The sequence below is a fragment of the Oncorhynchus nerka genome, linkage group LG12, assembly GCF_034236695.1.
Source record: "Oncorhynchus nerka isolate Pitt River linkage group LG12, Oner_Uvic_2.0, whole genome shotgun sequence".
Taxonomy (NCBI): Eukaryota; Metazoa; Chordata; class Actinopteri; order Salmoniformes; family Salmonidae; genus Oncorhynchus; species Oncorhynchus nerka.
This window is the reverse complement of record NC_088407.1, coordinates 21,570,884-21,598,148: the sequence shown is the minus strand read 5'-3', so window position 1 is coordinate 21,598,148 and position 27,265 is coordinate 21,570,884. Positions and strand designations below refer to the sequence as shown.

General features: G+C 43.3%; 1 protein-coding gene across 1 annotated transcript; it reads right to left on the bottom strand.

Moving 5' to 3' along the window:
- Positions 1-1,309: 1,309 nt before the first annotated feature.
- LOC115139055 (ras and Rab interactor 2-like) lies at positions 1,310-15,536 on the bottom strand. The gene is made up of 12 exons (XM_029676230.2): positions 15,405-15,536; positions 15,004-15,118; positions 13,163-13,235; positions 12,875-12,966; positions 11,838-12,046; positions 11,205-11,522; positions 10,035-10,378; positions 9,524-9,747; positions 7,477-7,788; positions 7,133-7,264; positions 3,980-4,155; positions 1,310-2,010 (listed from the first exon to the last, which is right to left on the bottom strand). The coding sequence occupies exons 1-12, from the start codon at positions 15,534-15,536 to the stop codon at positions 1,687-1,689; spliced, it is 2,451 nt and encodes an 816-aa protein (XP_029532090.2). The 3' UTR covers positions 1,310-1,686.
- Positions 15,537-27,265: the final 11,729 nt, after the last annotated feature.

Here is a 27,265-nt window from a genome sequence, read left to right as displayed (position 1 = left end):
GGTGAATGTGCAAGACAAAATATTGAAGTACCTTTGAATGGGGTATGGCAGTAGGTACTGGGAGGTAAGGAGGAAGGGGTGGGGTGCAACAATATTAGGAAGGTGTTCCTTGTGTTTTGTATACTCAGTGTATAAGTAAAGTCATTTGCTGCCTCCCAGTGGTGACTTGTAATATTCCCTTAGCAATATACTGTAACTTCAACATGATATTAATACAGATTGTACGCAGCAAACACTGATAAGCAAAGAACACATCATGTAGTAGCACTATGAACCGATAATGCAATTTTATTGCGATTTTGTATTACTGGACAAAATACAGCAATGTGTTATACAGCCAATGAAATAGTGAATGCCATTATGTTGCCTTTTTCAACACAGTCAACACATGCATCACATACGAAACCAGCAAAGTCTTTACATTCAATGAAAAGAGCATGCAATAGTCCTCAATGTGTCCTTGTTCTTCTTTAAAGAACCCCTTCTCCAGTAAAAGCTTCCATAAAGGTAAATATCTCACTTTCCTTTTTAGAAATCTGTGATTCATACTCAATATAACTATTCCACCTTTTTTTGTTGTTGAAACAATTCACTATTGTAATAATATATTATAAGTGTTAACATTAAGTTGAACAGTCAGTTGGCAAAGATGATCTGCAGCAGGAGTCGTTGCCATGGCCACTTAGGTGACTTTACATTCAGCTAATCGCCATGAGGCATAACATGGTCCCAGTTTTATTGGCCATTGTCACGTAGATGGTCTTTTCTCTCAGAAGCTACTTTTATCATGGAATATTAAAGCAGTTCAATGGAAACAGTAATAGAAAGTGAAACAGAAAAAAAGTAATTATTTTGACAAATGTGTCCGTTTTTAGCATAAAGAGACATTCAGTTGGCAAAAATCTTAAAACAAGGAAATATTGTGCCTTTCAACAAAATTCCTCAAACCGGTTTTCTATTTGCAAAGTTAAAAAATGGTTCTCCCACAATCCTGTCAACAGTAAGTGACTAGAGGTGGCAGAGCCAACATCAACAGTACCTCAGACTCACAATCCAAAATGGCTTCATGGCGTTTGCCTGTATTGGCTCTTATTCACTCCTTCTTTATCTGTAACACTGTAAATAGGTCAAAAGAACCAGGTCCATCTTACCTTAAAGCAAAGATTGTCCTCTGAGCTGCACACATTCCTATGTGTATGACTTTACTTTCTTAACTTTGGTATTGAGGTTCGGTCTTACAAAAAATATTTCCGTCGCTCTTACGTTACAGTAGCAAGGACATACCGGTAGCTAGTGTTTTAGGCCCCCAACCCTTAACAACAGGGTTCTGAACATAGAAATATAATTTATAGAATTCATTCTAATTCTATGGTTCCAACCAAGGAGCAGCAGATTGACAGAAGTGATGTGAATAATAGACAACCAATCTGCCCTTCCTCTAAGGCTGAGTCTCAAGTGACACCCTATTTACCAGAGCCCATACAGTGCAGTGCACAACTTTTAAACCTCCACTATGGAATAGGGTGCCAATTGAGACTTGCCCCTTAGTCTTTAGTGAGAGCTGTAGTTATGACAACACGTCCAAGACACAACACAGCTTTTTTAATCAATCAATAAATCGAAAAACGCTGAGATCCGAGAAGAACTCTTCCACCTCCTCTTCCTCCCTCCATCGCCCTCCCTCCTTCACTCCTCACACACGGACTCCCCCAGGTCCACAGCTCCCCCTCTGGTCAGGCGCCGCATCTTGCTGAAGTCGTGGTCCGTGCGAAGGTAGGAGAGAGAGGGGCCTCCCTCACTGTGGCTGGCCAGGTCCTGAGGCTGTGTCTGGGTGGGAAGGGTCCTCATCTCCCCCCCGGACCTCCAGTAGAGGGTGTAGTCCTGGGGCTCGGAGACGCCGAAGGTGGAGGCACAGAGCCGGGCTAGGGCCTCGCTGCTCTCCCCGGCTCTCCACTGCAGCGTCCGCACAGCGCTGCGCTCGCCGTCCTGGAACAGTACCCGAACACACCTCTGTACAGAGAGAAACACATACAAGCAAAGATACGCACACAGGCACACACACACACACACACACACACACACACACACACACACACACACACACACACACACACACACACACACACACACACACACACACACACACACACACACACACACACACACACACACACACACACACACACACAAACAAACAGAAACACACACTCAAAATGAGTTACAAAATGTATAATCTTGTTAACTCACATAAACAGCCTTTATAACATAGCCGTCAAAGACTCATGAAGATTAGAGTGCTTCAAAATAATATACTGTCTTCCATTAATTTAAACCAAACTAACTCAATACTGTAAACAGTACATAATACACCAGGACGTCACCCGGGATACAAGTCAGCATTCGATGTCTGAGGATGTTGGGAGATGAGGTGGAAACCGGCCACTAGGGGCAACAGTGAGCGCTGTTTCGGTTGTGGACAGGGGTGGCGGATGGGCGTAAACATCTGCCTCTGAAAGGTTGCATGTTCAAATCCAGCGATAGAAAGTTCAGAGTTAATGCCTACCTTAAGAATTCTGAGTTAATGTCTAATTTTAACCCTAACATTAAAAATTTGGAGTTAATGCCAAAACTTAACCTTAAACACTTTGAAATGTGAGGTTTGGAACAACTTTGAAATTTGACATTTGAGAAACACAGATGAAAGTCTAATTCTGACGTGAGACTGTGAGAGCTAGTAGTATACAGAGCCTCAATGGGCTACTGTTCGTTACACCACAGCATTACATACTGTAGGCGATACACCACAAATGCACATTCCTCATAATAAATCAATACCAATCAGTTTCAAAATATTCTACAATGAATACAGTCCAACAGTCTTCATGCATTGCCTTAATATTCAAACAAATTCAACACTTTTACTTTTCTACTTTAAACACACACTTTAAGCACACATACACAGCTCCATTAAACCACACTGTCCCTTCTTCCTAACATCCTAACAAAACGAATCCATACACTTACACAGAAATAGCCTACACCAAAGTACAATAATATACATCTATACTACATGTAAATACAGTGTGCCATAACCAGTCGAAACGTTGGGTATATACTATATTACATAATAGGAGAACCACCTACAGTACCACCTGCCTCCATATAACACAACCTGCCAAACACCCTTTATTAACACTCTCACATACCGGACACAGTCAAATCAGCAAGTTCCCCATGAACCACATCAATAAACAACATTAAAAAGCTGCAACTTACAGAGTCACTGAGCTCCTCACTGTCCGTGTGCATATTGTGTTTGCTCTCCTCTCTTCAGTGGGTTGCTGCTGCTCAGTACATTTCATGCTATCTGACCGCCCACTTCTTCATAACACTTAGCTAGCTCACTGATCTCCCTCAGTGGCGGTACAGCAAATCTGCTGGCGGGTGTGTGGTGTGTACGTGTGTTTTAGCTAGCTGCTATTTGAAGAGAGTGAGTAGCCCACGTGACTGACTAGCTAACTACAGTGTTTGTACCATTTCATCTAGTGAATGGTCATCATTTGGGGACGAATCAAATACTAGGACAAAGGAGGGGGTTTTTAGCAAGCTGCTATTTGAAGGGAGTCAGTATTCCCCACGTCACTAACCAGCTTATCCACCATACTATGTTTGCTGGTGAATGGCGGTCATGATTCTGGCGAATAACAAGCACAAGGAGGGTGCGTCTGTCTGGAGTTATAGATGGGCGGGGTTTGCTCTTTTGGGACTATTCCTTTGTCATCTCAATCCTGTGCAGCTGAAGTATTTGAAAGAAAACACATTTAAATCCAGGCTATTTAAATCCAGGTCTGGTGTCGAGTGGCGTCTCAGAATAGGGTGAAGCTGCCCCTAGACACTGATCTTGGGTCAGTTTGGCAGTTTCCCCACTAATGGTTATGGTTACCCAGGGGAAAACGTTACCCAGGAGCTAGTGTTTCACCTGGTTCTGTTGTCTCTCACGGTTGCTCTTGGCTTCCAGGCTGCGTCTGCGGCCCCATTTCCTCAGCCTGTCCAGGGCCTCGCGGGTCAGACCTCCTGGGGGGACTTGGTCCCCCTTCGCTTCAGGGCTCTGGATCAGACAGAGGCTGGCATAGACACTGGTCAGGTAGTAGCCACCTGGGAGAGTGGGTGGGGGCACAGCTAAATGTCAATACAGTGACTATGAATGGCATTTAAATATCCATCAAGACCACAGTTATGTTGTCTTCATTATCCGCAATGTTATTTTAGAGGTAGAGTGTATAAAGGAAAAGGGTATAGTTCGTAGTGGTGCCCTCTCCTTTGGGGTGGAGAGGGTTAACCAGCTACCACATAACGTACTGAGAACCATATGTCTCTTAGAGCTTGGTGAGTGTGGTTGTCCTAGGGTCATTTTGCATACAACCTTCCCACAACGTTCTGGGAACGGTGCAGGTTAGTTGCTTGGCTTTGGAACATTCGCAGCACATGTAGCCCTTTACACTCATACCCGAATACGGGTTGAAAACGGCAGATTTTAGCACTGATAAGCTCCTAAATTGGAACGTTGTGGGTGTACAATAACATTCTATACATGGGTTTTGACTGACAGATGTTCTGAAATTGAGCTCGGCGCGCGACAAGTTGTCCCCATCCCTTCCGCTAACAGGGCTACTTTTACACATTCTTTGTTGTCTGAGGGAGGGAAATGCTGCAAATTGAGAGGACTATGTATTTTGAAAGACGAGACGTTGAGGATTATAATAAATACCACTGATGTGATCCAAGCAAGCCAAACACCTGTGAGTCCAAATGTGCACTTCTAGTTTCCAAATCATAAAACTCATGTCATATGCAGTGTCAATGTTTCTGATGAATATGTTTGATGTGGTTACAAGATGACATGGCGTCATACCCTGGGTTGTTCTGAACAGAATGAGTCTCTGATTTGTTTATTATGACTCCATTTTGCCGCATGACTCCTTTCTATGCGCACCAACAGTACGATCCGTTTCTCTGAATGGCCTTGTGAAAGCCTTAGGCTGCCATTACACAACGTTGTGTAACCCCAGCCTAACACTTTAAAATCATATTTTTATAGCTTAGGTAGTCATGTTGGCAATAGAACAAGCTTTGAAATGATGCCCAGCTGACCCAGACCATTTTTGGATTGCGCCAACAACAACAGTAATTGTGTGATGGCAGGGATGTAGGGCTGTGTTCCAAAGAAAACAACTAAAAGTGTGATTGCTCTAGTTCCTCAACAGCACAGCTTGGAGAGCTCAAAATAGCAGCTTGTAGTTGAAGACTCTTCTTTGAGTCATACAAGTACATTGAAATTGCTTAGGAACCGTGCACACTTTGGGAGAGGTGTGTGGCCACTTTGAGACTCCAGTTGCTCCTCTCACTCAAACCCATGTCATGTTTTTGTCTCATGTTGCGCTTACCCCACATTTTCCAGGAATAATCTTCTAATTTTACTGAATGTATCCACAGGGTTTTCAGATTTCGTTGTTAACAAATGCAGCAAAAAGTACAGTAAATGTAAAATACACATCAACAGTGTAATGTCTTGTGTCGGGTGAACTGTGTACTCAACGTTGGTCTAATTATTTTCCCATTATCTCCAAACTGTTCCCTTTCAATTGCGACCATTACACTGCATATGCTTTCATATTTCTTCTGTAAGAAACATTTCAATTGAGCCCTATCCACATAGGCCAATTCCCACAAGTGTAAAGGGTTCGGGAGAGGCGAAGGTCGAGTCATGCGTCTTCCGAAACCCGTCAAACCATGCTGCTTCTTAACACCCACCCGCTTAACCTGGAAGCCAGCAGCACCAATGTGTCAGAGGAAACACAGTTCAATTGACAAGCGAGGTCAGCCTGCGGGCGCCCGGCCCGCCACAAGGAGTCGCTAAAGCGCGATGAGCCAAGTAAAGCCCCCCGGCCAAACCCTCCCCCCAACCTGGACAACGCTGGGCCAGTCATTTGGCAGACGCTCTAATCCAGAGCAATTTACAGGAGTAATTATGGTTAACAGAACTTTTCCTAAAAGTTAAAACATTGTTACATTTAATTTCCATTTTGGTAATATTCTAGGAATATTCTCCAACTGATTTGACATTGGGAATGTTCTCAAATTTTTCCAAGAACGTTAAGAAATAACGTTTCCTACAGGTTCCCTCATGGTTCTATTTAATGTCATGTTCTCAAATTGTTCCGAAAACGTAAAAAAATGTTTCCATAAAAACTAGAAGAAAACTTTAGTAACGTTCAGAGGAACATTCTGAGAATGTTATTTCAAAACATACATTCCGTTCTCAGCATCAACACAACTCTCCCTATCCTTATTAAGTGTGTTCAGGTGTGTTGGCTGCGCCCACTAATTGGCCGCACCTGATCCTAAAGATGTTCTCCAGTGATTAAAAAAAAACTTTTACAGTTGAAAGGCAATATCCCAAGTGTAAATACAGTAAAGTACACACTCTAAAAAACACGTTTTGAGTAAAATAGTTGTTTTTTTAGACACAACTACAAACTCCAAGGAGTAAGGCAGTAAAGGAGTTGGTCTGATGTCATCGGCCTCTTGCTTGAGGAACAATAGAGGAGCAAAAGTCCCCCCCCCCACTTGTGCTATGTCATGCCTTTTGTTAAGTAAATTAGCTTTGTATGCATAAAAAAACATGGCATGCTAGCTCCATCCTAGTAGCGTAGTGGACTAATTCCATGGATCAAGAACAGAATATTATAGATTTGAATCTCACGGACGCCGTGTCACAATAAAAATAAACGTGTTTTCATGATTAATGCCTAAGGAAATGCATTTCCATGTGTCCTATCTGTGCTTGGAGTTCAAAACAGTTAACCCCAAATAAGCTAGCAGTGTTAATAAAAGTCTTACTGAAACATTCAGTTAAAGTGTTGAGGAAGTTATTCAAAAACCTCCAAATAATCTAGCATTTATGTTCAGTGTTAATAAAACCTCCCAGGAAACAAAAATGGCACCAAATTTCGCCATAATACTGTTTCGACTGGGAAGCATGCGGTAAGCTTTAAGGTGGAAGGGATGTAGGCTATAAGGGGTGTAGGCTATAAGGGGTGTAGTTAGGGTGTAGTTTGGGTATAGTGCGTACCCTCCCCAGTGAGCCAGGAGGGCTCTAGTAGTTCCATCATGTACTCCACCTCCAGTAGGATCTGAGGCGTGTTACACATCACTATCACATAGGACAGCGCCGGCAGGAAGTCCTCAGAGCTCACTTCCTGTCCTGGGAGCAGGAAGAGCATGGCACAAGACAGCTTTAACAGATTGATTGATTAATAACAGTTGATTGATTGATTATGACAGTTGATAACAGCTTCTAGATTATAACAGGTAAATAAATGGTGTTCTTAAAATGTTTTTATTTATAATAGATAATCACTGGCTGTGGTTACTTTATTTGACGTTTAAGATTAGGCAAATTGAAGGCCGACTCACCACCGTTGTGGAGGGCCCCCATGGCCTTCTGGACCGACTTGCAGACCTGCAGCAGCAGCAGCACCTTGTCTATGGGTGAGTGGGTGCGCTGCATGAGGCCCAGCTTCTGCCTCACCCTCTCCACTCCGCGTGTGTCGGGCACGCCCACCAGCACTCCGAGGCGTTCCATCGCCCCCTCTTGGCAGGCCAGGAGACTAGAGGCCAGGTGCTGGGTGGAGCCGTCCTGTCTGTGGAGGGAGAGGAGGGCCTGGTCTAGCAGCACCCTCAGAGGTTTCAGCACACAGCCAAACATGGCCTTCTCCAGGGCTATGTCTGCATGGGGGAACACATACATAGGTACGCACACACGCACACGCATGAGCATGCACACACACAAACAAACATGCATAAAACATACACACACACACACACACACACACACACACACACACACACACACACACACACACACACACACACACACACACACACACACACACACACACACACACACACACACACACACACACACACACACAGTAGTAGTTGAAGATTATAAGGAAACACACACACGCATGAGCATGCACACACACAAACAAACATGCATAAAACATACACACACACACACACACACACACACACACACACACACACACACACACACACACACACACACACACACACACACACACACACACACACACACACACACACACAGTAGTAGTTGAAGATTATAAGGAAACATATTGTATGGAAGATTTACTTTATTTCAGATTACAAACATTTATCTAAAATAACAACGTACCAGATCTATACACTCATATCACACACACAACACATACCCATAACACAACACAGACCTATACACACACAACACACACTCATACACACAGGAAACACCCATAACACACACCCATACGCACAACACAACACCCACTCATACACACACTACACATACCACCCACTTGTTCAGTCAGGAAATGATTAATCATTACTGAGGGACAGGGGGAAGTGGAGGGTCACAGGATTCCCTGACTAGGCTGACATTGTCCAACACACATAAAGCTAATGTCAGCTCTACATCAATACCCAGTCCTCGTCCTGCCTCGCTTTCTTCCTCTATTTCTCTCTCTCCCCTTCCATCCCTCTCTCCATATCTCTCTCCCCTTCCATCCCTCGCTCCCTTCCTCTCTCTCCTGCCATCTCTCTCTCTCCCCCTCCCTCCATCTCTCACCCCCCCCCCCTTCCTCCCGCTCTCCCTCTCTCTCCCTCCAGCCTGAGAATCGTGCTGCTCTTCAAGTGCGCGTGGGACTGTGATATCTTTGAATGATCAACGATGAGGGGGGAAAAAATGAAAATGCCTCCACCGACGCAAATGGGAGTGTGGAGTCCACTCTACTCTCTCCAAAAGCCTCAGCACACACACACACCAACCATCCCCCGAAGTCACCCCCGAAATAAGAAATATCAATGAATGAACGTCTTATATCTCCCATCCAGCAACGTACAGAGATATTTGGCAGGCTAAATGTGATAGATGTAGTTCTCTGGCTTGGCTAGCAAAGCTTTATACATCCTAGAGACAATATGAACTCATGGATGAAAAGCTACCCCCTACGCAGTGATAATACCTTTTCACTAAAAGCCTCTGGACAGTCTGTCTGAGTCTCATCTAAAGCTAGCCTGTTGTTTCCATAGATCTATGTCTCTCTCTATTGGTTTACTGTGTGTTATTATACATCCTGTCAAACCAAGAGACAGTGGTGGTAATGCTTTCCCCAATTGACATGCTGATAATATCGAATAATATCTGTGTTATAGTCTTTAGTGAATATTATATGGGCTTGCTTTGCAGCATTTAAAAGTATTTGTAATGTCCTGTGTATCGTTTCAATCTGTTTTGTGTGTTTGATGCTGAACACCTGAAGTTACTGAAGATCCTGCCCCTTCCAAATTCCTGCCTCTCCTCAGTATCTCTCCCATTCTTATGATATATTCCTCTCGCTCTATTTCTTCCTCTATCCTCTTTTTTCCTCCTTGCATCCTTAGGAGGTGAGAATGGTGGTACCTTTCTCGTTGTCGGGCACCAGGGTCTCTAGGGGGGGCGACAGTTCTCCGCTGTCCAGCAGGAAGCTCTTGGCCTGGGACAAGAAGCACCGCAGCCCCTGGAGCACCGCCAAGGAGGACTTCGGCGAGGAAGACGACGATGAAGAGGCAGCCTGGGTCAAGACCCCTCTCAGCTCCTCTTTCTGCTTCTGGAGGAACTCCTGGACCAAGGATCCAAACGCAGACCTCCAGAGACAGAGAGTTTGGAGTTTTGAGGTTTTCCCACCAAAAACATGATGAATTTACATGACACTACACAATTCCACGGAAGCCATGTTAGCTCCCTATGGGCAATATCAACCAATAGCATTTCATTTAGGAATTTTAAACACTGCCACGTCAATTAATGTGTAGGATTAGAACAAGATTCCCCCAAAATCGCCATGAACAGACAAATTTAATGTTCAAATGCACAAACATGGCATCAAGTTTTCCCAAAGTCTCTCTCTATATTTATAAGTGGTTTTGCTGACCTCCGTTCCCGGGATAGCTCCTCCACCAGCCTGGCGAGCCTCTTCTCTGGAGCAAAGAAACACACAAACGCCGCGCTCATCCTCTGCAGGCCTCCGTGACCCCCCCGCGAGCGCACCAGGGGCGGGCGGTGCTGAGGGTTGGGGTTTGGTTGTTTGAAGAACTGGTCCTCTGCTTCTGCTCCTGGATCCTCTTCCTCCAGACTGCTGAAAGAGCTGCTGCTGTCCAGTTGTGCCAGAGAGGGGGCTGGGTGGCCCGCCAAGGCCAAGCACGCCTCTTCGATGCTGGGCTCCTCTGGAGCAGATGGGTCCTCCTCTACCTCCCCCACTGGAGGATCTGTTGGAACCTGGGGAGAGACGGAGTCAAGGTCATATCTTTATACGATGCATCAGCTGGTCAGTGTGTTGACTGGATGTGTGCTTTCAGGAGAGAAAGAAAGGGAGTTAGGAAAAGAGAGAAAATAAGACAGAGGATGGAGACATACACTACCGTTCAAAAGTTTGGGGTCACTTAGAAATGTCCTTGCTATTGAAAGAAAATGGTTGATTAAAATAACATCAAATTGATCAGAAATACAGTGTAGACATTGTTAGTGTTGTAAATGACTATTTTAGGCTTTGCGCTGTTCTGTGAAAGGAGTAGTACACAACGTTGTACGAGATCTTCAGTTTCTTGGCAATTTCTCGCATGGAATAGCCTTCATTTCTCAGAACAAGAATAAACGGACGAGTTTCAGAAGAAAGGATTTTGTTTCTGGTGATTTTGAGCCTGTAATCGAACCCATAAATGCTGATGCTCCAGATACTCAACTAGTCTTATCAAGGCCCGTTTTATTGCTTCTTTAACCAGAACAAAAGTTTTCAGCTGTGTTAACATAATTGCAAAAGGGTTTTCTAATGATCAATTAGCCTTTTAAAATGATAAAGTTGGATTAGCTAACACAACGTGCCATTGGAACACAGGAGTGATGGTTGCTGATAATGGACCTATGTAGATATTACATTTAAAAAATCAGCCACAATAGCAATTTACAACATTAACAATGTCTACACTGTATTTCTGATCAATTGTATGTTATTTGAATGGAAATGTGCTTTTCTTTCAAAAACAAGGACATTTCTAAGTGACCGCAAACTTTTGAACGGTAGTGAATATCATAAAGGGACCCTTACCGCTGGCGGTACAGGCACGAGGTCCTCATCCTCGGCCGACATGGGGGACAGTGCAGGGGTTTTCCTCAGGACGCCAGCCCCAGGATGGACCTTTCTGTGCGGTTTGGGACTGGGCTGGAGGGGTGTGGGCTGGAGCCTCTCCTGGTCCTTGGGGTTCTCCGGTGGGGGCAAGGGGAACGACCCAGCCCCCCCTCCACCACCTCCACAACCAGACAGAGTCATGGAGCTCTCTGTAGAGACACGGACCCTCATGCTGCGTTTGAAGCGGTGGCGTTTGTGGGACGCCCCCGGGATCGACTGTTGCGGCTGCTGTTGCTGCTGGAGGGAGAAAGGAGGTAGGAGGTAGGTAGTTGTCCCTATACCGACTGATTCAGGGTCAGATAGATATGTTTTCACTCTCCCTAATGGTTATGGTTAGGAATTTTGGTAGGAAAAACTGATCCCAGATGTGGTTAAAAGGTAGACTCTGCAAGGTGACATCTTTAAAAACTGGGATGACCTCCCACTTACAGCCATGTTGATGTGTTTATAAGTCTCTATCAAGGTAAGACATTATTTTTATTCCCCCAATGGTTATGGTGAGGAATTGTGGTGGGCTAATCTGTTCCTAGATCTGTGCTTAAGGGTGACTACCTCAAGCTGGAGAAAGAGAGGGTTAATGAAGCAGAGAGACTCCTGTCTGCCGCGGGACAGCAGGTAACACAGGTCCTGGGACAGACCCGCCTTGACCTGCATGGCACTGGTGGGCGGAGTCTTGGTGGTAATGGGTGAAGCCTTGATGGTGGGTGGAGCCTGTAGATCCCCAGGTCCATTCTGGGTGTCAGAGAGTGAACTCCAGAACTCTGTCGGGTTGTGGGGAAAAGAAGAAGAAAGACAGTGTTTCCCGGTCCAGATTCTGGTATGTAACATTTTCATACTGTAGTGTTCAGAGGATAAGTCATTGATTCACGCCATAAAGTGACTGATATTGTAGTGCTTTGAAGACCATATCCTACTGTGCTAAACATTTAGGCCCAGTCCAGAAACAACCCCTAGACACATTATGTTCCTTTTCAAATCAAACCAAATTGTATTCGTACAACCTTACCGTGAAATGCTTACTTACAAGCCCTTAAACAACAATGCAGTTCAAGAAATAGAGTTAAGAAAATATTGACAAAATAAACTAAAGTAAAAAATAAAATACCAAAAACGAGGCTATACACAGGGGGTACCAGTACCGAGTCAATGCGAATTGGAGTGGGTCTAGGGTTTTCGGGATGATGGTGTTGATGTGAGCCATGACCAGCTTTTCAAAAGAACTTCATGGCTACCGACATGATTGCTACGGGGCGGTAGTCATTTAGGCAGGTCACCTTCGCTTTCTTGTGTGTTCTTGTGTGCATCCCCCCATCCCACAGTCTAATGTAATGTTGATGTTGGATCTTAATTTGAGCCAGTTTGCTACAGCAGGAAAATAATCCTGAAGCAACAGGAAATGTGAATTATTATGTGGATTTTAATTAATGGACATCTTCTGTAGGGGTTGATATATTTTCCATAGGGAAAATCAATTCTGACATTTTAAAGCCTTTATTAAACCTCAAATACACAACAAGTTTGCATTTCCTGCTGTGCAGGAACATACTCAGCAACAAAACAGTGATCAAATTAAGATCCTACATCTGTACCTAATCCCATATGGGAGATGGCCTCCAGCTTCCTGTGGGTGGAGGCCTGAGCAATGGCTTCTGGGAGCTCCAGTGGAAAAGGCAGCACATCCCTGGAGACAACACACACATATTGAGGTTATTTATGATCAAATAACACAGTGTGCCGTAGTGGGCTAGAACAGCATGGAGGTGCCCTGTTCTGTAATGGGAGTGCCATTACAGCGTATTTACAGTCTGTGGACAAAATAGACCAAAGCAGTGGCAGTGTTATTGACAGGTAGATGAGGTAACGGTAGTGGTAATCACCTGCTAATGCAGTAGAAGGCCACCAATCGGCAGAGGTCTGGGAAGCTGAGGGCGGAGCTCTCCAAGGCGAAGGCTGGGGATAGGACAGAGAGCATTTGACATCAATCACAGCTTTGTAACATTTGGCAGCACCCTTCACAGATCCAGGGAAAGGATAAAGTGAATAAGGGGGCAGTTGAAATCGGTGAGGGGGCACAATTTTTGGGAGTTCCTGCATTGGAATTATATTGATTTCTGCTTATATCACGCTATACCATAATAAACATAAAGCTAAAATGCTGAGACTCCTAGACCAGTGAGTGCTTTTGAAGTGACAGGTTGGCATGAAATCTGTAACCCATCTCCTCTGTGCTGTATCAGCACCATGGACAGCGACCTACACACTGAAGAAAGGCCTGTTAGGCAATGAATATAGGCTACAAGATAGATAGGATAATTCACCTATTTCAAACAGCCTATGTGAATGCATCCGAATACTAGTTCCTTACCACAGTGCAGTGCATTTGAAATGCTCCTTGCTGGAGGATTCCTAGCGAATCCTTTGGTACCATCAATAGCGTCCTTCCAGTTAGAATATCCACCTTGGGTGAAGGCCTTGTCTGCGTTAGTATTGGACCCAACACAGACCTTTTGACATGGAAACCGAAATGCCGCATCTGCAGTAACCGAGGACTCCAGTCACTCTCTTCCTATGAACCAGTTGCTATTAAATAAACGTTTTTGGGCAGAAAACCTGCGGCTAGGGTAGGATTCTAGGCTAACCTGGGCCGTCTCCTCTGTCCCAAGATAGTCAGGAACAGTCGGGGAAGGGGTCGTGGGCTCTTCACGTGAAATAGCTGGTGCCCGGCAGCATCATCCCTGCTGGGTTTGGCAGCGGCCTTGGTGGTTTGATTTCCGATATCCATCGTGGCGGTGGCAGATTAACTGGCTAGAGCTCTAGGGTAATAACACAAATGCCTTTTACAGCTAGCTAAGAAGCTAACTTAACTCTGCAGTGGTGAGGCAGAGTTGAGTGAAAGAGCTTCAATTGTAAACTTGACCGGGTTCTTCTAAATCCAGATCAAATATTACAGATGGAGGCGTATCTCATTTTCCACATAGCCTACCACAGATGAGCAGCATCCCCCCCCCCCCCCCCCCCCCCCCCGCTTTTTATGAAAACCCAAAGGAGACATACCTAACCACCCAGTGGCCCTTCATAGCCCTGATACAGCGCTGATACAGATTTTGCGCCAACCTGTCACTCAATCGTTTATTTAGGGGCATAAAACTACAACTGAGGTGGCACAAGCTTCAATTGAGGGGGCTAAGTCCCCTTTTGTCCCCTCGTGGAGCCGGGCCTGATCTTTCATTGATTCACAGTGGATGTTGATCACATGCAGTACTGTGTGTGACTGAAACTGTTCAAGTGTTTTATTGTTAGTTTAGAGCAGTGTTTCTCAACTCCAGTACCCCCAACAGAACACATTTTAATTTTAGCCCTGGACAAGCACACCTGATTCAACTTGTCAATTATTTATCAATCCCTCAATGAGTTGAATCGGGTGTGTTTGTCCAGAGCTTCAGGTAGCCTAGCGGTTAGAGCGTTGGGCCAGTAACCTAAAGGTTGCTGAATCGAATCCCTGAGCTGACAAGGTAAAAATCTGTCATTCTGCCCCTGAACAAGGAAGTAAACCCATTGTTCCCCGGTAGAGCGTCATCGTAAATAAGAATTTGTTCTTAACTGACTTGCCTAGTTCAAGAAAAATGTGCGCTATTGGGGAAACTTGAGGACTGGAGTTGAGAAACTGTTTCATTGTTAGTTTAGAATGTTGGTGTGGCCTACATGTATGTGTACTCACTGGAGTCTTCCTCACATATGAGACACTCCTTAATGGAGGATGCTGCTCGGTCTGCGGTCACTCTGACACACAACAACTTCCTCTGGCTGGAGCTGCACTTACGCACCAGGAATGTCTACACACAGGGGCCAGCCATAAATATTGACAAACATTGTTAAACAAGTACTTATGGAACTGTTCAATAAGAACTGTCAATAACAAGTAAGTAAGAGTATGCTAAGGTTGGGTTTTATTAGGGTTCTTTGTGAACACTTGGGGTGAGGAACTGTACAGTAAGTTCCTGACTGTCTTGTATACTACTCTATTGGAAAGCTATACTATACAGATACAGTTCACCTGGCAGTCAGGTTTAGTTAATTGATTAATTGATGGAATGATCTGATTGGCTTTCCCCTCCTCACCCCGACAGGTTCTCTGAGCAGGATATAGAGGGCGGAGTCAGCATTGATGGACAGCTGCAGCCAGACGGGGTGTGTGTGGAGGAGTCGGTCCAACACACTGAAACTCCGCTGGGACCCTAGATCCCCCTGCATCTAGATAGAACACAGGAAGGGGTCAATGTATAACACACAGACACAGACACACAATCTCTCTTGTCTCTCTTGTTTTCCCCCCTCTCTCTTCCTCTTTCTCAGAACTGCAGGCTGGATGTCACAGTGGTGACATTGTGTGGGCAGCCAGGGAGAGTTGCGAGCATAGCAGCAGATGGTTGCCTTGGTTACAGAGGCCTACACATCCTACCAGGCATTCCCACTCAGTAAGAACGCCCCCCTCTCCCAACACGAGGCGATACACACCACACACACACAAATACACACACCAGGAGTGCAGGGAAATTACTGGCAAGGTGAAGTCTTCTTTTATATTTCTAGAAAGTATCGTGACTTTCTCTCTTGCATACAAAACAAACAAAGTGTATTTATACCGGTACTGGTAATTCCTCTCCACTGGTTAACAACAATACAACACCCTCCTTCCTCGTATAGACAGTCAGGTGAGCTGCAATTCTGAACAGGAACGAGTCTTTTGTTATTGTTTTCTTTGATGACTTGATGATGATAACATTCGTCAGAATAGGAGTCAGCCAAGTAGGAGAAATCACTTAGAAACAAGGAAGATAACACAATGATCAAATGTTCAAATGTTAATGTTGTCTAAACGCCTTTCTATGAAATAAGAAATGTTCTCTAGTGAGAAACAAGTCTCAAATGACAATAAACACCATGATTAGCCAGAGGTATAATGAGAACTCCAAGTCTCAGTAGTATAATTCATAAAGGTGTCACTTTGCCTCCCGAGGGACGCAGTGGTCTAAGGCACTGCATCGTAGTGCTATCGGTGTCACTAGACATCCTGGTTTGAGTCCAGCTCTGTCGCAGCCGGCCACGACCGGGAGACTTATGGGGTGGCGCACAATTGGCCCAGCGTCGTCCGGGTTAGGGGAGGGTTTGGCCGGAAGCAGTGCATACTGACACGGTCTCCAGGTGTACGGTGTTTCCTCCGACACATTGGTGCGGCTGGCTTCTGGATTAAGCGGGCGTTGTGTCAAGAAGCAGTGCGGCTTGGCTGGGTTGTGTTTCGGAGGACGCACGGCTCTTGATCTTCGCCTCTCCCGAGTCCGTAAGGGAGTTACAGCGATGAGACATGACTGTAACTACCAATTGGATACCACGAAAAAGGGGGTAAAAAAAAGTGTTTCACTTTATCATCATAACCTATCTTTATTCATTCAGAGCCAGGTGTTTCTCCCAAACACAATAGCAGACTAGGAAAAACTCATGAACCTACTCGATTCCCTGGTCTTTATAAACTGATTTAACATGGTAATAGAAAACACACGTGACACACATACACACACATCCCGTGCTCTCTATAACTAACATAAACAACCTCCCACCTCCAGTGAGTGTGCAGGGCAGTGTAGGGGTCACCCATACTTACTTCCTGGTCTCCCTAACATAAAACACCACACAGCCCACACACACACACACACACACACACACACACACACACACACACACACACACACACACACACACACACACACACACACACACACACACACACACACACACACACACACACACACACACACACACACACACACACACACACACACACACACACACACACAGACTTATGTAATTCCCAGAAAGGGAAAGAGAGACTGAGAGAGCAAGATAGAGAGGGAGAGAAAAAGTCTGATATGCAATATCTCTAGGAAGAGAATGTAATAGATGTTTGTCTTGAAACCATGTGTTATGGTCTTAAGGACAGGCAGGAGGCGAAGGATAAAGTGCAAAATGTGCGGTTTCATCCACAAAGTAATGGTTGTGATGGTAGCTGTGATTATGGTAGATAAGAAATTTAGCAAAATAGGCAACAAATAATTACAAAAACAAGCAAAAGATTAGCAAAAACAAATTTCTCCAAAGAAATTAAATTGTTAAATGGACTCAATCCAGCAATCCGGATTCACCCTAATGGCTTAAGAAACAGGCACCAAATGATTTCCCCAACACTTGGCTGCCACTGCTCTTGCTCCACAACAAATGTCCTCTGTGTCATCACAACTGTTGGAGATATTTCAACAAAACGATTTTGTGGTAAGTTGATCACATTTTTTGACATTTTGAAAAAGTTGTAGATGCATTCCAATGAAGATAGATCTATAATTAAAACACATATATATGCAAGTAGGAAAGCCTTAAATTTGGAGTAAAGTAGTAATATGTTGGATGAGTGTGTTGGTGGCACCTCCCTCCCCCCAGGGATAGTTACCCCTTTATGGTTATGAATGTGTTTCTACCTGTCAGTTAGTGCTAGTTTATGCTAACTTGCTAGCTAGCAACTTCACTAGCAATACATGCTAGCCAGCTAGCTAGTTACCATAACCTGCAAGGAGTGCTAGCTAGCAACCTTACTACCAGATTATCTGATGTAAAATACATTAAAAAAAGATAACTTAATGTCAGTTGTAAATGTTTCCACTAGTCACTGATAGCTTTAGAGTTAATGTTACTTTATAGCCTTTTAGCTATTTACCCCAGTACTTTAAAAAAACACAACCTTTTCTAAAAACAAGATTTCATAAAACTGTTAACTGTAGCAATTTTTTTCCCTTTATAGTTTTACGCCTCAGCATGAACTTCATCCACATATACCCACTTTTTTCCCCAAACGTTGCTTTTTAGTGTCAGAAATTAGACATTGTTCCTGGGGGGGATAGTTACCCCCTAGTACCCTATTGTCAGGACAAAATACAGCCTACCCCATAGAGTTGGCCTATCCACATAGGGACACTCTCCCCATCAAAGCTGCTGGAAGTGCTGTTGGAGGGCCAGTAGGAGGCCCCCTTTCCTCTGGTCTACAAAAATATCCCAATGCTCCAGGGCAGTGATTGGGGACATTGCCCTGTGTAGGGTGCTGTCTTTCGGATGGGACGTTAAATGGTGTCTGGCCTCTCTGTGGTCACTAAAGATCCCATGGCACTTATTGTAAGAGTAGGGGTGTTAACCCTGGTGTCCTGGCTAAATTCCCAATCTGGCCCTCATACCATCACGGTCACCTAATCATTCCCAGCTTACAATTGTCTCATTCCTCTCCCCTGTAACTATTCCCCAGGTTGATGCTACAAATGAGAATGTGTTCTCAGTAAACTTACCTGATAAAACATAACCAAAATGACAAAACCCGCAGGGAAACAGGGTAAGCTCTTCTGAAACAACTGTGAATATGCGAGCGGAGCTCTGAAAAGCGGCAACACAACAGTCGCATGACAAACACAAGGGGTGTGTTCAGTTCAATTAAATGTTTGCTAAGTTGCGTGACGGTCTGTACTGAACTACACGTTTCCCCCAAATGTTCTTGAACAGACGTTAAGGTACGTTAGAGAGGAAGAGGCAAAGCAAGAGGTTTTACGCCACCCAATATCTGTCCATGAAAATAAGCCCACAAAGTGAGGAATTTTTGTATGAAGGTACATTTCTAATTGCCTATGTGAGGCTTATTGGATCTAATATGCTGTATGTAATAGAAGTAGCGTATTGGTTAGGTTGTTACAAATGCACTGATATAAGTGGACAACTTAATATATGAGTTGTGCCTGTTGTCACAGAGATAGAGGACCACATTATGGATATAACCCTTGGGCTCCTGTGTGGCGCAGCGGTCTAAGGCACGGCATCTCAGTGCTAGAAGCATCACTACAAACGCACTGGTTCAAATCCAGGCTGTATTGCAACCCATAGGGTGGTGCACAATCAGCCCAGCGTCATCCATGTTTGGCTGGTGTAGGCCGTCACTGTAAATAAGAATTTGTTCTTAACTGACTTGCTTAGTTAAATAAAGGTTTACATTTTTTTTTAAAGCGTTGACATTGCCATGGATGGCTTCCACCATTTTAAAGTAGTCAACTGGGTGAGGATTGTTATGAGTTGGGAGCAATCAGCCAATAACGTTTAGGCATTTCCATCGAAAAGGACCCATGAGCACCAACATGTGAAGTTCATAGGATCATATAAAATTGGGTGTCAAATGAAAGCTAAGAGTCTATATTTTATGGAAATGAATTGATAAATAAAAAAATCCATATGAATTAAGTGAAGACTTTGATTTCTGGATAAACATATGGAAAAATGGTCTTAGAAAACATCTACCAGAAAAAGTACCAGAAATACATCAAAACACAATCATGTTGATGTAAAGACCCCTGCCAACTAATATCAACACATATTTAGTTTGGGAGAAATTGTTTACCTTCTGTAAGTTTAAGAAATATTGCCTTGTGCCTTGGGTTTGCAAAGGGAGGGTATATTACAGGAAACTTTCTAAGTTTACCAGTAAACTACCAGAATGTTGCCATTTTTCATGGATTTTGGGTACTTCAGATTATCACAGGTGTCTGCAATTATCTCTGGCCCTCTGTGTGGTCTTATGACATGTAAAATGTCAAATAATTGAATAAGATGATAAAAAATATATACAGTACCTGTCAAATGTTTTGACACACCTACTCATTCAAGGGTTTTTCTTAATGTTTTACTATTTTCTACATTGTAGAATAGTGAAGAAAACAAAACTATGAAATAACACATATGGAATCCTGTAGTAGCCAGAAAAGTGTTAAACAAATCTAAATATATGTTATATTTGAGATTCTTCAAAGTAGCCACCCTTTACCTTTATGACAGTTTTGCACACTCTTGGCATTCTCTCAACCAGCTTCCTGAGGTAGTCACCTGGAATGCATTTCAATTAACAGGTGTGCCTTGTTAAAAGTTCATTTGTGGAATTTCTTTCCTTTTAAATGTGTATGAACCAATCAGTTGTGTTGTGACAAGGTAGGGGTGGTATACAGAAGATAGCCCTATTTGGTAAAATACCAAATCCATATTATGGCAAGAACAGCTCAAATAAGCAAAGAGAAACGACAGTACATCATTACTTTAAGACATGAAGGTCAGTCAATCCAGAATATTTCAACAACTTGGAAAGTTTCTTCAAGTGCAGTTGCAAAAACCATCAAGCGCTATGATGAAACTGGTTCTCATGAGGACCGCCACAGGAAAGGAAGACCCAGAGTTACCTATGCTGCAGAGGATAAGTTCATTTACCAGCCTCAGAAATGAACAGGCACATCTCAACATCAACTGTTCAGAGGAGACTGAGTGAATCAGGCCTTCATTGTCGGATTGCTGCAAAGAAACCACTACTAAGGGCCACCAATAAGACTTCTTGGGCCAAGAAACACTAGCAATGGACATTAGACTGGTGGAAATCTGACCATTGGTCTGATGAGTCCAAATTTGAGATGTTTGGTTCCAACCGCCGTGTCTTTGTGAGATGCAAAGTAGGTGAACGGACGATCTCCGCAAGTGTGGTTCCCACCGTGAAGCATGGAGGAGGAGGTGTGATGACACTGTCAGTGATTTATTTTCGAATTCAAGGCACACTTAACCAGCATGGCTACCACAGCATTCTTCAGTGATATTCCATCCCATCTGGATTGCGCTTAGTGGGACTATCATTTGTTTATCAACAGGACAATGACCCAAAAGTCAGGTTTGTAGGTCTCATTGCTCGCACACACCTTTTCAGTTCTGCCCACACATTTCCTATAGGATTGAGGTCAGGACAAAGTGATGGCCACTCCAATACCTTGACGTTGTTGTCCTTAAGCCATTTTGCCACAACTTTGGAAGTATGCTGGAGTCATTGTCCATTTCGAAGACCCACTTGCGACCAAGCTTTAACTTCCTGACGGATGTCTTGAGATGTTGCTTCAATATATCCACATACTTTGCTTTCCTCATGATGCCATCTATTTGTGAAGTGCAACAAAGCACCCCCACAACATGATGCTGCCACCCCTGTGCATCATGGTTGGGATGATGTTCTTTGGCTTGCAAGCCTCCCCCTTTTTCCTCCAAACATAACAATGGTCATTACAGCCAAACAGTTCTATTTTTGTTTCATCAGACCAGAGGACATTTCTCCAAAATGTACGATCTTTGTCCCCATGTGCAGTTGCAAACCGTAGTCTGGCTTTTTTTATGGCAGTTTTGGAGCAGTGGCTTCTTCCTTGCTGAGCGGCCTTTCAGGTTATGTCGATATAGGACTCATTTTACTGTGGATATAGATACTTTTGTAACTGTTTCCTCCAGCATCTTCACAAGGTCCTTTGCTGTTGTTCTGGGATTGATTTGCACTTTTCTCACCAAAGTACACTCATCTCTAGGAGACAGAACGCGTCTCCTTCCTGAGCGGTATAAACACCATTGTCCCATGGTGTTTATACTTGCATACTATTGCTTGTACAGATGGACGTGGTACCTTCAGGTGTTTGGAAATTGCTCCCAAGGATGAACTAGACTTAACTTATTTTCTGAGGTCTTGGCTGATTTCTTTTGATTTTCCCATGATGTCAAGCAAAGAGGCACTGAGTTTGAAGGTAGGTCTTGAAATACATCCACGGGTACACCTCCAATTGACTCAACGGATGTCAATTAGCCTATTTAAAGGCACATCCAACTTAGTGTATGTAAACTTCTGACCCACTGGAATTGTGATACAGTGAATTATAAGTGAAATAATCTGTCTGTAAACAATTGTTGGAAAAATGACTTGTGTCATGCACAAAGTAGATGTCCTAACTGACTTGCCAAAACTATAGTTTGTTAACAAGAAATTTGTGGAGTGGTTGAAAAATGAGTTTTAATGACTCCAACCTATGTGTATGTAAACATCCGACTTCAACTGTATAAAAAATGATGATATATGAAAAAATGATATGAATACATTTTTTAAAAAGTAATTCAAGTATAACATTACCAATATTACGCTAAATTGCCATAGATTTTATGTTAATTACCCAAATGACTGAAGATTACAGTAACCTTGGTAAATCACAGATCGCTTTGCAAACCTACCTGTGCCTTGTAATTCCCACATATCTTTAAGATATTTTCTCATTTCTCTCCCTCATGAGGAGGATAATGAAAGTTCACAGAAGTAACAAGTAATTGTAGATGTGTGATTTTACTGATATCAATTTTGTTTATGTATTATTAAGTGATTAAAACCAAATTGGTAATGACATTACCAAAAGTTCAGTAACGGAATTACTGCAACTGAATTGGTTACAATGGGAAATCATAATTTTTTTACAAACCACAGTCAACTGCTACTGTCCTCCAGTGTTAATTTTGGCTCTTTTTTTTAGATTTAGTCTAGTCTTAGTCATTTTGACTAAAATATCATGAAGTCTTAAGTCACATTTTTGTCATTTGAATAATGGTTTAGTCAAGTTATTGTCAAAATGATAAACAGTGGGCCATTTAGGTCAACTAAATGCTCTTTCTTTTTAGTCACATCACATTTGTATTGCCTCATGAACCTACAGTGCACTCAAAGTATTCAGACCCCTGGACTTTTTCCACATTTTGTTACATTACAGCCTTATCTAAAATTGATTCAATCGTTTTTTGTTTTCCTCATCAATCTACACACAGTACCCCATAATGACAAAGAAAAAACTGGGGTTTTGAAATTTTAGCAAATGTATAAAATAAAAAAAACATAACATTTACATAAATATTAAAACCCTTTACTCAGTACTTTGTTGAAGCACCTTTTGAAAGCTTTGAGTCTTCTAGGGTATGACGATACTGTATTTGGGGAGTTTCTCCCATTCTTCTCTGCAGATCCTCTCAAGTTCTGTCAGGTTGGATGGTGACCGTCGCTGCACAGCTATTTTCAGGTCTCTCCAGAGATGTTCCATTGGGTTCAAGTCTGGGCTCTGGCTGGGCCACTCGAGGACATTGAGACTTGTCCCAAAGTCACTCCTGTGTTGTCTTGTCTGTGTGCTTAAGGTCGTTGTCCTGTTGGAAGGTGAACTTTCACCCCAGTCTGAGGTCCTGAGCATTCTGGAGCAGGTTTTCATCAAGGATCTCTCTGCACTTTGCTCCATTCATCTTACCCTCCATCCTGACTAGTCTCCTAGTCCCTGCTACTGAAAAACATCCCCACAGCATGATGCTGCTACCACCATGCTTCACCGTAGGGGTGGTGCCAGGTTTCCTCCTGACGTGACACTTGGCATTCAGGCCAATGAATCTTGTTTATCATGGTCTGAGAGTCCTTAAGTGCCTTTTGGCAAACTCAAAGCGGGTCGTCATGTGACTTTTACTGAGGAGTGGCTTCCATCTGGCCTGATTGGTGGAGTGCTGCAGAGATGGTTGTCCTTCTGGAAGGTTCTCCCATCTCCACAGAGGAACTCTGGAGCTCTGTCAGAGTAACCATTGGATTCTGGTCACCTCCCTGACCAAGGCCCTTTTCCCCAATTGCTCAGTTTGGCCGGGTGGCCATCTCTAGGAAGAGTCTTGGTGGTTCCAAACTTCTTCCATTGAAGAATGGAGGCCACTGTGTTCTTGGGACCTTCAATGCTGCAGAAATGAATGTCCAATCAATTTAATTTACTACAGGTGGACTCCAATCAAGTTGTAGAAACATCTCACGGATGATCAATGGAAACAGGATGCACCTGAGCTCAATTTCGAGTCTCATAGCAAAAGGTATGAAGACTTATGTAAATAAGCTATTTCAGTTTTTCATACATATGCAAAAATGTCTAAACCTGTTTTAGATTTGTCATTATGGGGTATTGTGTGTAGATCGATGAGGCTTTTTAATTGTATTTAATCTATTTTAGAATTAGGCTGTAATGTAACAAAATGTGTAAAAAGTCAAGGGGTCTGAATACTTTCTGAACGCACTGTATAGTAAACATAAATCACTGACTTCCATGTGCACAAACATACATAGCCTTGTCCTACCAACATATTTTTCAACATAATGTCTTATTCTTTTCCCAACAGCAGACATATGCCAAATATAGAATATATAAGAATTATCTGGCCATGTAAATTCAGCCTACATAGATATTGCACTTTACACATAAAACAAACAGGCCCACACAAGCGCAGCGAGGGAGAGAGAGAGAGAGAGAGAGAGAGAGAGAGAGAGAGAGAGCGAGCGCGAGAGAAAGAGTACCACAATCACCAGATGGTGTCGCAAAGTAGTATGGGGATGCACCTCCGTCACTCGATCGCGTCATTGCCTTTGTTAACAACGTTCCACAGACGCCTCAGCCACATTGGTGTCCAAAAGTAGAACGGGAACTAATGACTGTTTCGCACCGTGAGTGCTGGAGTCGAGTCACTAAACCTAGATTCCAAATAGAGTCCCAATGGTTGGGTCACAAGTCGAGTCACGAGTCCCTATGGCTGACATCCAAGTCCCAGAGCTTAAATCTGAGTCACTGGGTCCACATTAACAAATAAAAAAGAGATTGTGGTACTACCAGTCAGATATAGTGTCCTACGGGGAATGTAGTCAACAAATGGTTTGCTATCCCCTTTCCTTTCTTTCTGTGGCACCAAATGTTTGCGTATAGACTACTGGTAATGTTACCAGGGCCATGTTCTGTTGCAGAACGTTCTCTAACGTTGCAGAAAAAAATATATTGAATAGAGCCGACGTTATTCCTTATTCAACATATCAAAGGCATGTTTGTTCTTCATAGCATATTTATATCTGAACGTTCCAAAACGTTACGTCCTGCTGAACGCGCCCCAGATTGTTAGCTATAGCTAGCAAATTTTTATTCTACCTTTATTTAACTTGGCAAGTCAGTTAAGAACAAATTCTTATTTTCAATGATGGCCTAGGAACAGTGGGTTAACTGCCTTGTTCAGGGGCAGAACGACAGATTTGTACCTTGTCAGCTCGAGCATTCTATCTTGCAACCTTTCGGTTACTAGTCCAACGCTCTAACCACTAGGCTACCTGCTGCCTAATGAGGTAACATGACTGGTGAACAAGGTGTAGTCTAAACAAATGGTTAACGGTCCTGTCCACAAGTAGCCAAGTTTTAGGGAGAGTAAAACATAGCTACATCGTTGTTTTACTATTAAACTCAATGATGCTATTTTTTATTTCGTAAAGCAACTTGTGTTTATTTACATGTTGTTCACACGTGTATCTGCCCTCTAATTGGCTAGAATGGTCCTATCTGATCTCACCTCCTCCCACCTGCCTTCCATCTTTGAGGACATATATTTCCATTGTTAGAGAGGTCACTTGACTATCTTGCAGTGGAGGCTCCTCAGAGGAAGAAGGGGAGGACCAACCTCCTCAGTGAATTTCATAAAAATGTAAATGTTAAAACATTAAGTTATCCTTTTTAGATAAAACTATACTAAATATAATCACGTCACCAAATCATTCATTAAAACACACTATTTTGCAAAGGTCTACAGTAGCCTCAACAGCACTCTGTAGGGTACCACCATGGTGTAGCCGGAGGACAGCTAGCTTCCGTCCTCCTCTGAGTACATTGACTTCAATATAAAACCTAGGAGGCTCATGGTTCTCACCCCCTTCCATAGACTTACACAGCAACTGTGTTTACGCGTGATCAGGAGTGTATTCATTCTGCCGATTCTGTTGAAAAACGTTTCTTACACAAACAAACAGAACAAAACGGGGATAAACATACCTGCATTTGTTCAATAGAAACTCTCGTTTGCAACTGTTAGACTAATGATTACACCCACTATTAGCTAGATGCAGGCAAGAGTGTGCAAGGCGGTATTGAATGTCACTGTCTGTCCATGTGTCACTGTCTGTCACATCAAATTTGTCTCTCGACCCGTGTGCACCGACGTTGTAAGCTTTCATTCATAGGCTAGGTTGTAGCAACCTCATGATGGGTATAGGGAAAATGTGAGTATCATGTAGTAGCCTAAACCTATCACTGTTACATTGAACTGAGTGAATGGAATATGAATGACAGTCATCCAATATGCTGTAATAGAAATAAGACACTGACCGCCACTGCTATCTTGTCGACATTATAGACAATCTTTGGGTGTTTGCTCCGTTTGGTGGGTGTGGCATGAAGCAGTGACGTATTTAAAGGACAGCGGACATGCTGACAGCGGTTCCCCAACCCCTCCCCGTTTTTCAACTGGTTGTTCAGAACGGCACCTTTTCTGTTTAAATGAATGTTGCACAGCGTTTTTTTTATAGACTGAACGCAAAATAAATGCACAAACTGAAATAAATAATTAAACTAAAATTACACAGCTAACTGGGGGCACTTGCGAGCAATAATGGGACTACTTAGCAGTTGCAGTACACAACACGTTGAAAACTAGTAGAAAATGTAGTCTAGTTCACTGAAGTCTTCCTCATGTCTTGTTGCCTTAACACAAATTAATCTATCAGGTCAAGACCCGGTTCAAATTTCAAGGGAACATTTTACATGTGAAGGCCAACATAAAGCATTTGAGTTTATTACTTGTCAGCATTGGTCTAAATCAATTGTAATCCACAGAGACCAGTGACAAGGCCATAGAATCCAATTAAAGAGCTTTATCAGGGGGCGACAGGAGGACAGACGCCAGCATGATGTACTGTAGTAGTACTAGAAAAGCTTGGTACAGTATGCAGAGAGCTTGCTTGATAACAAAGAAGTGGAGATGAGAGAGTCTGAAGTGGATGAAAGAGGGCGGCAGGCCTGGTAGGGCAGACCCCTGGGGAGGCAAGAAGTAGAGCAATAGAGTGAAAAGGGAGAGAGAACAAGACCTTTAGTTTGAAAGTGGGCAGCAGCCAGCAGTGACAGTGACGGAGGAGAGAACAAGGAAAGAGAGAGCGAGAGAGGGGAGAGAACGAGGAGTCAGAGAAGGAAGAGAATAGA